Below are 12,069 nucleotides of genomic sequence, written 5' to 3' on the forward strand. Positions count from 1 at the left end.
TCATCCTATTCATCCTTTTGTTTCTGTCTCTGGAATAGTATTGTTGTATTATATTTTACTTATTCATTGTCCTGTTCATCCACTGGTCCACTCGGCCATGATTCTTGGGGGGTAGAGATTGAGTCTTTGCATCTTACTAATTTTTGATCCTCCTTGTCTTGCATATAGGATGCTTAAAATCATTTTATGGACTGAATGGCAACTTCAAACACGATTTCATCCACCTATTCTATTTCCTCAGAGGGGCAAAAGGGGAGTGAGGGATTAGGTCACCAAGTGGTAAAGACACGGCAAGCTCTGTGGGAAGAAGCAGGAAGAGAATTCCAATGTCGAAGCCATTTGGCTGGGAGGACTGACTGCCTCTTACTGGGGTGCCAAAGAGAGCCAAGCTCTGGACTCACAGCTGTCATAACCTAGAGCCCCAAATATCTATGGTTATGTTAACTAGCTTGTCCTATATGGAGACGAAAACAGGACATTATATTAAAGCAAGCAAAGCTTTTTGAGATCAGGTTCTATGGCTCTCAAACTGTGCTCTATGGAACCCTGGGGGTTCTGTGGAGCTCCTTTGGAGACTGTGTGAGATGTGTAGGGTTCCTAGACAGAGGGGTTCCAGGTCCCCTCGACCCTCGAGAATCTCCTGCTTCCATCTATTTTGTATATTGGGCTTTCACACCTAATTTTGGTTGAAGAAAGGTTTCTATGGTGAAAAACAGGTTTGTACCTTCTCAACATTATCCAGGCCCATCGTTTTGGAGAGGAAATAATAATATAGTAACAGTAAAATGTACAGTGCCTGAACAGTCGGCCAGACATGGCTCTAACCGCTCTCCTTGTAATAGCTCTTCTATCCCTCGCAGCCATCCTGTGGGCTGAGCAGGGCTGATGAGCAGGGGCAGCAACCAGCGATGTCCCAGCCGATGGGACCGTGCCCTTGCCATGTCAGCTGTTAAATATTTGGGTGACGCCCCAGGAGGAGGACTACTATTTCCTCATTTACAGAGGATACTGGGGCACAGAAGGGTTACTTTTCCTAGCTGGTCTGACTCCAGAGCCCAAGCCTCCATCGTCCGTGGCTTCCCCTGGGAAAAAGTGGAGGCTTCAGTCAAACAGAGCCAGAGCTGGAGCCAGAGCCAGAGCTAGAACCCCACCCTAGGCCAAAGCCTGCCTCTGACCATTGCCAGCCTGAGTCCCGACCCAGCCTGCAGGGGACTGTGTGCAGAGCTGAGCGTTCGTTCAGGTGACTTATTGGACCACTGCCTGGACACACATGGGGCCTTCTCTCCCTCCCCAGACCCCTCTTCTCACCTGGGGTGTTGGCCGCTCTGTTCTTCAGGTAATAAGCATCCCCCTCCTCAACAGATGGTGGAAAGTGAATCACGTTAGCAGACTTATGCCAGAGAAGATGTAAGGGCTGGGGACTTGGAGTTCCCTAGCCCACAGGTTATCACTCTGCCCATTCTAGCCTCTTCCCATTAACCCTGTGGGTGCCAGAGGAGGGAGTCTCTCTCCTTCTGGGGGTGAAGGAGGTCGCCTTACAGGGCCTCTAGATGGTAAGTCCTTGGGAAAGTGGTAGGGTCTTCCATCTTTGGATGAACTTTGACCCCAGAAACAGGGAGCTGAGTGAGGCTGGAGGAGCACTTACGAATTGTGGACGCTGCAGTTGTAGAAGACAAAGGTGGTGCTGGCAAAGGTCATGCCTGTCTCCTTCGACTTGAGCTGCAGCTGGACGACGTGGTGGTCCCCTGTGGGCGGAGCCAGCCATGAGGTGGAGGTGGGGTGGGGGACGGCCACTGCCCCGCGTCGGGTCCCACTGAGAGTAATGCACCCTGGCAAAGGGGAGCTCACTCTCCAGCGGGTGTGCTCAGCTCTAACCGGATTCGGATTCAGTTGGGCCCGGTCCCAGGACAACCCCGAGGACAGCTGCAGAGGGTGATTCTGGTCTATTTCCCCTTCCACACTGTATTCCCGGCACCCACCTCTCATTTGCTCACCAGGTCCTTTCCTGTCTACACACACACACACAGACAGGTATTCAAATGTGCATTCACATACATGATGCCCATGCAGCCCTCACAGAATTACAAATACACACATTGATTAGCTACCAGGAGAAACACGTAGACTCTTGGTAATGCTGCCACAAATTACGCCAGAGGTTTTACACGTGGGTGTGTGAGCACTCACGAGCCCGTTCCCCATCTCTGTAAGGAAAGACCCTGTGCTGACACCCCCTCCTCTGGTGGGCTCCATTCGGGCAGACATCCCTGGAATCCTCAGCTGGCACCAGGGAGGAGCTGGGGCCCACGGTTAATTCACAGCCCTGACCTCAGGCCCCTTGTTCTGTGCCTTCCCTGAGAGGTTCATTAATCAATCAGCTCGGAACAAATGTGACAAGCCCAAATGGGAGGGCCAACATGGAATCAGGCTGCCCAGGCCGGCCTGTCCCTCTCAGCGCTGGGCCTCTGTCCACCCTGCCCTTCTCGTGGCAGCCGGCCAGCAACAGGAAGCTCCGGGGAGGTGGGGCGGGGGTGGGGGGTGGGGCAACGGTTCAGGGTCAGAGACCCAGCAGTGCAGGCAGGGAGTAAGGAACCAGACGACCCCTGCACCCCACCCCTCCTCCCGTGCCCCTCCATGCCAGCCCTCTCATGCTCCAGCATGACCTCTGAACTTGACCGGCACACTCTGCCACTGTGCTGGCGTTTCCCTCTCCTGCCCTCTTGGCACCACTCCTCACCCAGGGCGAGGGTGACTCCTGGATGCTCACCTGGTTTCAGTTCTAAAGGCAGCGGAGGGACACTCCATCCCCCTCTTCCTGTGACATCCCTACCAACGCACGCCGCGTCCTCTGACCCTCCCCTCCTGTGTGCTCCTTCGATCCCGCGTGTGTGTCCTGAGTTCTCATCATCCAGGTGGCAGGAGGAAGGACTTGCCACCCCGCTTTGCCTCTGGGGACCACTCACCGTTCTCCGTGATGATCCGGGGCACCTCCTTGGCTGCTGGGGAGTAGCACTGGATCTGATTGCCTACCACCAGCCCGTCCATCTCTGAGAGGTCCTCGAAGGTGCAGTTGACACCAGCTGACAGCTCTGGGACATTGTACGTCTCCAGGACCAGCTGTGAACAGCCAGGCAGGGGGAGAGAGAGGAGGAGAGAGAAATGGGGAAAAGAAGGGATGGAACAAAGGAAGAAAGAGGGAGAGCAAGAGAGATCAGAGAGAAAGAGAAGCAAGACAAGCATGAGGCAATATCGACATACAGAAGAAGAGACCCCATGTATAACAGCAGAAGATGGAGAAGGTGGTGGGATGGTAGGAGACAGAGGCAAAAGAAATAAGCGTCTGAATGGATGCGGCCCCAGGAAACAGAACGCGTAGGGGATCTGTAGGTGGAGAGAGGCCCCAGGCAGGACTGAGGCCCCGGGGAACTGCTGGTCAGGCTCCCCTCCGTTATCCCCAACTTTGGAAGATGGCAACACCAGCCACCAGGTGCCCAGCAAGAACATGGGTGCCATCGCCCCCTTTTCTCCCTCTGCACATACATCTCCCCCATCTCAGAGACAAGGATAGTGCTCCCAACACTGTCCCTCTCTTGGTCACTCTTCCAGTCATTTTTGGTGTCAGTTTTCCCTGTCTTTCTACCCCTTGCGCATAAAGCCTCTTCCCCGATAGTCCTACAAATGTCCCCATCTTCCATCCCCGGGGACACATTCTTTAACACCCCTGCCCTGCTCTGGAGCCGCCTTGCTGGCCAGCTAGGCCCAGCCCTCCTGAGGGGTGTTGGGCTGAGGCCCTTTTGGGCGGGGGGAGGGCTCTTCTGACATCCCTGGATCCCGGTCCCACGGCCTTACCAGGACATTGTACTGAGAGACGGAGATGTTGCTGGGATGGACGGTCAGTCGGACGCACTGCTTCATCTCAGAGGCAAACCTGCGGGGCTCTCTGGACCGCTCACAGCGCTCCTTCCGGGTGCACCTGGGAAGGACAGAGCGACCGATCAGGGACTCAGGAGGAGACCACTGGTCCAGCGAGGGGCCGGAGCGGAGGTCAGGCATTGCCAGGGGCTCCTAGGACATGTCCGAACTGAGCATGCCCAGGACTAACCTTCTAGTTTCCTTCCTCCAGCCTGGTCCTCCCCCATCAAGCCCAAATTGGAAGAAGAAGGTAATTCCAATCACTGGTTGTCACATGCGAAACCCTGAGAGTCTCACCCCAGAGTGCCCTCAGGGCCTCCTCATTCACAGAAAGAGCTGGAAGTCCTGTCTATTCCCCCTCCCCACTCAGCCTCAGCACCCCCCCCCCCCGCACCCTTCGCAAACCGAGACTGTTCTCTCCACGTATCTCCGCTTTCCGATTTCCTCGGCTTTGCGCACACAGCTCCTCTGTCTGCACTGCCCTCTCGCCACATGTTTCCCCATTCCAACTTCTACCTGTCTCTCTAGATATGTTCAACTATAATGCATCTGCCGTGGGTCCCTCTTCCCACCAACCCACTCCCACCCCGGACAAAGTTAAGAGCACTTTGGTGTTTCCCACCGTCTAGAACTTCTTAGACTATATGACAATTATTAGGCTAAGCACAGCCCTCTCCTACCAAGTGTAAACTTCTCAAAAGAAGAAACTATGCCTGACTTACTTTGGAATCCCCTGCATATCTCCTGCCCGGCAGACAGAAGGTAAACGTAGGTGGGCAGGAGGGAGGGGAGGAGGGATCAAATGTGCCGAGTGTACAAGTTCAGAGCACGCTCTGGAGCCAGGCTGCGATGGATCCGAATCCCAGCTCCATGGCCCAGCATCACTGCTATAGAAGGTTCGCTATTATTGCCTAGTGTCCGTGTCCTATTATTGTTCAAAGTGTGCCTTGTCACCAGTGGATCACATCCAGGTGACCTGGGATCTTACGGTCGTAACTGATGGGGGCTTGTGAAAGACGCACGTAAAAGTCAGGGTGGTCACCCAAATGCATGCATCACACATAGGGGAAGGCACTTAAGCTCTCAGCCAGGGCCAGGGCTTGCCCTGCCTTCCAGTGGGAGTTGACTGCTCGGAGGTATTTGACTTTCAGGGAACAGTATTTAATCCAAGCTGGAGAAGCCTGGTGAACATGGAGCTGCGCTGAGTGGCCATGATTTGGAACCTCTGGGCTACTGATTCTGCTGTGGGGTGGCGGTGAGGGAAAGCAGGGTCCTCAGAGGGACATGTTGAGGTAAGATGGGACTGCAGGGAAATCCCTCCTGAGTGCTGATCTCTTTTGGTTAAAGAGGAGAGACTCTGCCGAGAAGGGAGGATGTCAGGGGCTGTTGCAGGAGAGGAGGAAGCTCCAGGCAAGGAGCTGAGTAGGGAAGGGAACAGCCAGGGATATGGAAGGGAACATCTGTCTCAAGAAGTAGACGGGTGAGGGGTAGGGTAAAAGGTGAGGGGAGACAGGCACCTGGATACCCTGAGCTGCTCTCGGGGTAACTCTCAGGCACTGAGGAAACCTGCGGGGGCCTCTCCTCCCAGCCACGGGGAAGGAAGTATGTCATCCACATCACCTGGAGTTACCAATAGAGTCCAGGTAGAAAAGAGGCAACTCCTTCTCTCTTGCAGTGGGTACAAAGGAACTTGGTTGAGGGATCTCAAGACAAGGTCTATCTGCATGGTTTGCTGCTCCCGGAGTTGATGAGACTGCATCTTGGCCTCGGTGGGAAGGACAGCCTAATAGTGGAGGGTCTGAGAGGAGAATTTAGCTGAGAAATCACTGAAGGCGTGGACTAAAGGAAGAAAGGGGAGATATGGACAGAAAGGATGACCTTGGAGTAAAGTGGATGTGTAATGCAGAAGTAAAACACAATTCTGAATAAAATCATCACGGCTACTAGTCATGGAGCTCTTCTTGGGCACCGTGGTAAGGGGCTTACAGTTTATGTCACTGAAGTCTCCCAGCGATGATGGGAGGTAGGTAACCATTTTAAACCCCACCTTGTAGATCAGGAAACTACAGAGAGCAGTTAGCCACTTGTTCAAGGTCGTCAGCTAATCAGAGGGAGCCTGTATGAACACAGATGAACTCTGGAGCCTCCCTTCTCACCCACTGTGCTCTACCTCCCTGAAGCTTCTAGACTAAACACATTTTCCTTGCCATCCTGATGTCCCCTTCTGTGCTGAGGGCAATTTTAAAATGTCCTCTCAATCTTCGTCTCTATGCTAATCGCTGTTTTTGCCTGCCACTGGAAACACTTTGAGTATTACTGAGACTTGTGAATTCTCCAGGACCCCTGTAGGAATCTCATCCCAAGGGTGAAAGGTCAGATGGGAGTGTGACTGTCTCCAAGGCACCCCCAGGCTGTTCTAGCAGACCCATGCCAACAAGGGCATCTGCCTAAAAGTCTGGGAAGTTAATTTACCAGGCTAGCTCCTCTGTGAGGACTTCATTACCTCCAGCCATTAAGCTAATGTTATGGACTTTTCCAGGGTGTCTGCACTGACATCACCATTAATAGTGTTATTACTCCCATTAACAGCAGACCCAGAGAGCTGGTACAGACTTCAATGATTCACTGACTCCCCAACTTTGAAGTTCCTATTTCCAAGAGCAATCAGTAGATCTGAAAAATGTCTTTGATTAAATTATGCAGAGAGGAAAAATGAAGCTGCTTTCAGCCCAAACATCACCTGAAGTTACCAAAGAGAGTCCAGATAGAAAAGAGGCAACTCCTTCTCTCTTGCGGGAGGTACAAAGGAACTTGGTTGAGGGATCTCAAGACAAGGTCTATCTGCATGGCTTGCTGCTCCCAGAGTTCATGAGGCTGCATCTTTCCATGGCTCCCGAGAGCCCACAACTAAACAGGTATCATCTCCTGCAGATGTAGGTCTTACCAGGGAAGCCACCCGTGGCTTACAATTTTAAACATCCCATCTAACTGTGTAATCTTGGGCAAATTACTTAACCTCTTGCCGCCTCAGTTTTCTCATCTATAAAATGGGGACAAAGTATTACCTACCTAATAGGGTTATTATCATGAGGGTTAAAAGATGATGCAAGTAAAGCATTTAGAACAGAGCATAGCTCATATATAATAAGCCCTCAATAAAACCTAGTATTACCCCATCCCTCCTCTGCTTTCCCATCCAACCCCTCCAAACTGCAGCTGATGCATAAGCACAGATCTCCTCCCAGACTGGACCACGGGGCAAATCAAAGATGAAAAGACGGCAATGGCTGCAGCATTTTTCCTCTTAATGACGGAGGGGGAGCCCCAGATGGCAGGAGGGAGCAAAGAGGAAAAGAGTAGTCTGGGCTGTAGCTCTGCTTTCTTCCTAGCTGTCAAAGGGTATTGAGAACTCAGCTCTCCTCGTGGAAAGTCAAGTTTAAGGTCAGTGTCAGGGATGTTTTGACATTTCTACTATCCCTCAGGGCCCATGAGGGGGGAAGCTGCAAATGTTCAAAAGCACAGACAATTGACCTTCGAAGTGATAGGAAAATGTAGGGGAAGAATGGATTCCTTCTGAGTTCTTAAAGGGTCTGTCAGGGTAATGGCCTCCTGCTCTTCTGGGACTGTGATTTTCCATTAGGCCAGGCAAGAGCTAGGGAACGTGCAAAGGGTTAATTCATGACCCCTGGGTCAGGGGGCTTAGATGTTTCCTTCAAAGGAGCTCCAGGTACTTCCAAAAGCACGTCCTTGCAATCCACTGTGGGGACACCTTGGACATGGTGGAAGACCCTGCTTCATCATTTTCCAGGCAGGACTCAAACAGTGCATGCTATTTGGCTTTGAGTTTCCAGACAGTCATCCCTGCCAGCGTCACTGACACCCCCAGGAAACGCAGACCTGCAGGTGGCCAGCAGGAAGCAGGCTGCAGGAACACAGCCCGGGCCCCAGAACTGGAGTCTGGCCCCTCTAGGCTCTTCTCCCCTCCCGTTTTCCCTCCACTTTCTCTGCAGTTGGTCCTCCAGCTCCAGTTCAGAGGTGCTAAAAGCCCTTGGGGACAAAGGCCCTGGCCCCTGGAGGGGTTATTATTCAAGTCAGTGGTTCCAATGAGATTATCTTCTCTAAAGAAGCAGCTACCACCGCCTTCCCTAAGCCTGAACTTTCACTGCTGGAGAATTCCCAGCCAAGTGGAAAATTAGAAGGGAGAGGAATGGAGAAAGGAAGGGGGTGAGAGAGAGGGAAAGAGGTGGTGATTAAGTTCTCTAGAAATTAATTCCTAAATACAGTGATGGAAATATTAACTCCCAGCGCTGCTGGCTGGGCAAGCAAATTTCCATTTGGAAGTGGGGCTCTCTGTGAGTCTGGCCTGGGCGAGCCTCCAAACCAGAGTGGAGGCGGGGGAAACCACCGCTGGTCCGTCTCCCCAGGCCCTCCAGGTAGTGTGGGTCTACCAGCCTCGGGTATCAGAACTGGCTCCTTGCTTCTCCCTGTAGGTGATCCCCCATCCTTAACACTTCACGTTGGTCATGGCCTGTGCTTGAAGTGCAATATTTGGGGAATCTGTGTTTAGAACATGAGGAGGTTGGAAACAAATGGGGTAGGGCCCCCCAAATGCCCTTTACAGAAAAGGTAAGAGGAACCTTATTCAAGCTGGAGATCACAGGGGCTCTTTGATCACTGTCTCCACACCTGGGAACGCTGACGAGGGAAGAGACTGGGTTTCCTGACATCGTTACCCTTGCCCTCTTTAGGAATGCCCCCAGAAATGGGCAGGTGGCATGTGCAGCTTGGAGGAAGGCAGACTGGATAGTAAAGGGAAGCCTTCTAGGCAGATGGTGTGTAAGGGGTTTCTTATATGAAGGGCACGGACCAGGTGAGGCCTTTCAGTACCGTGACTCTAGGATGTGGAACCACAGATACAGAGGGCCAACTAGGGGATGTGACGTTCATGGATTTTGGTACCCACTGTGGGTCCTGGAACCAATCCCCTGTGGATTGGTTCTGTATCTATTGAGCTGGGATGAGAAAAATTCAAATACACTAGGATCTCGTCTGGGACTCTTTCCTCTGGACCAGAGGCTGATAAATTTTTCGCAAAGAGTCAGGGAAGGCCACAGTGTAGACTGCAAAGAGTTTGCTGGGCAGGAGTTGATCTGAACAATTCCTCACGATTGTGTAGACATCCTGCAAAGAGCCCAAGGAGAGATCATTGACTTAGCGGGTGAGTATTCAGTAGCCCTTGGATACAGGTTAAAAAATAAAAATAAACAAACCAGGCTATGGGATATGCTAAGAAGCAGCACAAAAGGACTGGCATTTTGGAATCAGTCTGGACTTGATTAAGGGGACATTTAGGGTGACTGTGGAACAAACTGCTCTCTCTGCCCTTTCCCAGGTGGCCGTTGGACAGCCACAACCATGGCTGCTGAAGACTGTCCGGGAAGGAAGGCTTCCCAGCGGTGGGTTTCTTCCTAGCCACCCCATCACAGCCCTCCAGTCCCAAGGAGGACAGCAACAGGACAGGGACCATGGAGGAGGTCCTGGGTCTGACCCATAGCCTCTGCTTACAGAGCCACTGAAGTCAGAGCTAGTCCCCCAGGGAGCTGCCTGCACATCCCTCCCTTAATCTTCAAGGCGTTGCTGTAAGATGGCTCTTCACTGCCATTTTACGGCAGGAAACTGAGCCCAGACTGGGTCTGTCTACAGACAGGTTCTGAGTTTTAACCCATCCCTTCTGTCTAGGTAGCAGCATTTTCCCTTTCCTTTCCTCTCCTCTCCTTTCCTTCTCTCCATCTTGGCAGAAACTATACAAAGTGAGTCCTGAACAGTGACCCATGCCAAGCCATCCAGGGAGGGCATCCTTCCAAGAGAAGAAATCTGCAAAGAGGAGGGGTCCCAGCGGGGAGGGAAGGACTTTATAAAAGCTGATCTTATCTTTCGCCTGTCAATGTCCTGAGTTACATGAGCCTCCCAGGAGCGATGCTGATGACCCTGCTGAAGAAAGGTACCGTCTGGGCCGATCGATGGGACTAGGTCTGTGGGGGATCCCGTTACCTGCTGAGACTGATGGGCTTCTTGGCCTGGGCACGGGAGGGAAGGAGGGAGAGGGGGCTGGGGACCTGGGGGTTGGAGGGATTTTCCAGTCCCAGGACAGGTGAAAGCTGGGCTTCAGGGCTGTGGGTGCACTGCAGCCTTTCCTTTCTTTCACCCAAGTCAGAATAGGCTCAGGCCCAATGGGGTGGAGGCCCTGCAAACAAAGGCTCAAGGTGATGGACAAATAAACACTTTGTTGAAGCTGTCATTACCATCAGAAGCCAGCAAGCCTGTGGGCTGGGGCCCGGGGCTGAAAGAGAGGGTAACAGGGGTGACCCTCTGTGCTACTGGGTTGGCAAGCCTGTGCTCAGGACAACTGAGGGTGAGTAACAGGAGGGAGGGTTTCAATTACACGAGCATTTCTTAAGCCAGTTCAGTCTGCAACCCACCTGTGCCCTTGCTGGTACAAACAGCCCTTTCAGCCACCTGAGCCACCTATTGGTTGGGGCCCCATCTTGAGCTGTGTGCACGCTCTCTCTGTCCTCCTGTTCCTCTGTCTCTGTTTCTGTCCTCTGTCACTCACACTCACACGCACTCACACACACTCACACACACACACACACACACACAGCTTCTGCTGTCATTCTCTTCCCACAAAATTCCCCACCCTCTCACTTCTTACAACCATGGGAAAAATTGGCAAAAGTGACAGAAAATGGATGTATCTTGACACTACAAGCAACCCTCTTCCTGATGCTCTTTTGCACAGTTTTCCTGGGGGCAGGCTGGCTGGGCCCTGTAGCACTTAGCACAGGGTCTTGTCCGCGGCGTGGACCTGACAAACGTGCTGATTCTAGCACAGACTGCAACCCTCACCCCATCCCTGGACCAGAGGCCTGGTTCCCAAGAACTTGCTTCTGGGCAGAAGGTCTAATGCAGGCCCCTTGTATGCCCTGAGCCTAGCACAGTGCCTGGCACAGGGTGTGTGTGTAGGCATGGTGCTCCTCCAAAGCGATGAAATCCCCTGCACTTTTCACCTCCCTCCCTTCCTAGTAAACTCAGGTGCCCCAGGGGGAGCATCTGCAGGCTCTCTGGCCATCCTCATCCTTCCCACACAGCCTCTGCCTGCCCCAGCGTGCTCCCTTCCCTCCTGCTTGGCCCACATCCTCATGCATCAATCTCAGCCATGAAAGTCCTGTTGGCATCTATTTCAAATGAAAAGGGGTGCAAACTGGACATTTAGGAGAAGCAATGTCTGGCTTTGCCTTGAATTTCAGCAAAAAAGGAAAGAAAGGCCCACTGGGAAGAATTAGAAAGGGGCATGAGACTACTTTCTGGATGAAGAAATATTGTATATCTTGATGGGGGTGTGGATTACCTGGGTTTTGCATTTATCAAAACTTTCGAAACTGTACACTGAGCATCAGTTTATCTCCCTCTATATAAAGTAAACATTATATCCTGATTACAAGCATCTTAGCAGATCCAGGCATCTACTCTTCTTCACCTGGCCACGTGGGCCAGGGGGTTCTCCTGGCCATTAACTCCGGGAGGCAGGGAAGGAGGAAGGATGGATGTACAGAGTGCCACGGTGGGCGGGCAGCCTTGGCCTAGGGCGCTCGTGAGCTGAATCCTCCTGGGGGAGTTGGGCTTTACGTCAGCACAGCCCCCAGCACCAGGCCCATCACAACCAGGAGGCTCAAGGTCACAGAGAACCACACCTTGAGCTGGCAGAGGACCTTGGAGCTGGAGTGCCGGCTCAGGTGGCTGCACAGCTGGGGAATATGGAATTTGGACTTGGTGGCAGATGCCCGGAGTTCATGTCCATGACTGTTTTCTTTAGGCCACGCTGAGAGTAGAGAGGCTGGCTTCCCAGTGCAGGCTGATGGCTTCCTTTATGAACTGTCCAGACTTCACCTTGACCCCAGTCCACCCCTGTTTTCTGCTGCTTGACAGGAGGCAGGTATTATGTTACTGAGGGGAAACTGAGGCCACGCAGGAAGTAGCGTCTGGTACCTCCTCCTGTCATTCTTGTTTAGCTCAGCTCTGGGGAGGGGAGGTGGGTGTACCCACAGCGCCCCTGCCGCCGTCTCAGAGCCTCAGGGGCCCTGCTCTTCACAGGGCTCA

The 12,069-nt window shown here is 52.7% G+C and overlaps 1 protein-coding gene across 3 annotated transcripts in view; it reads right to left on the bottom strand.

Moving 5' to 3' along the window:
• Positions 1-12,069, bottom strand: part of PLXNA4 (plexin A4) — a 627,343-nt gene that overhangs the window by 97,793 nt on the left and 517,481 nt on the right. For all 3 annotated transcript variants that reach the window (XM_060108908.1, XM_060108911.1, XM_060108910.1), the window contains exons 6-8: positions 3,850-3,973; positions 2,964-3,117; positions 1,646-1,745 (exon numbers count right to left, since the gene is read on the bottom strand). In XM_060108908.1, coding sequence (XP_059964891.1) covers positions 1,646-1,745; positions 2,964-3,117; positions 3,850-3,973 — 378 coding nt within the window. The remainder of the gene's footprint in view (positions 1-1,645; positions 1,746-2,963; positions 3,118-3,849; positions 3,974-12,069) is intronic.

The sequence above is a fragment of the Mesoplodon densirostris genome, chromosome 9 (genome assembly GCF_025265405.1).
Source record: "Mesoplodon densirostris isolate mMesDen1 chromosome 9, mMesDen1 primary haplotype, whole genome shotgun sequence".
Taxonomy (NCBI): domain Eukaryota; kingdom Metazoa; phylum Chordata; class Mammalia; order Artiodactyla; family Ziphiidae; genus Mesoplodon; species Mesoplodon densirostris.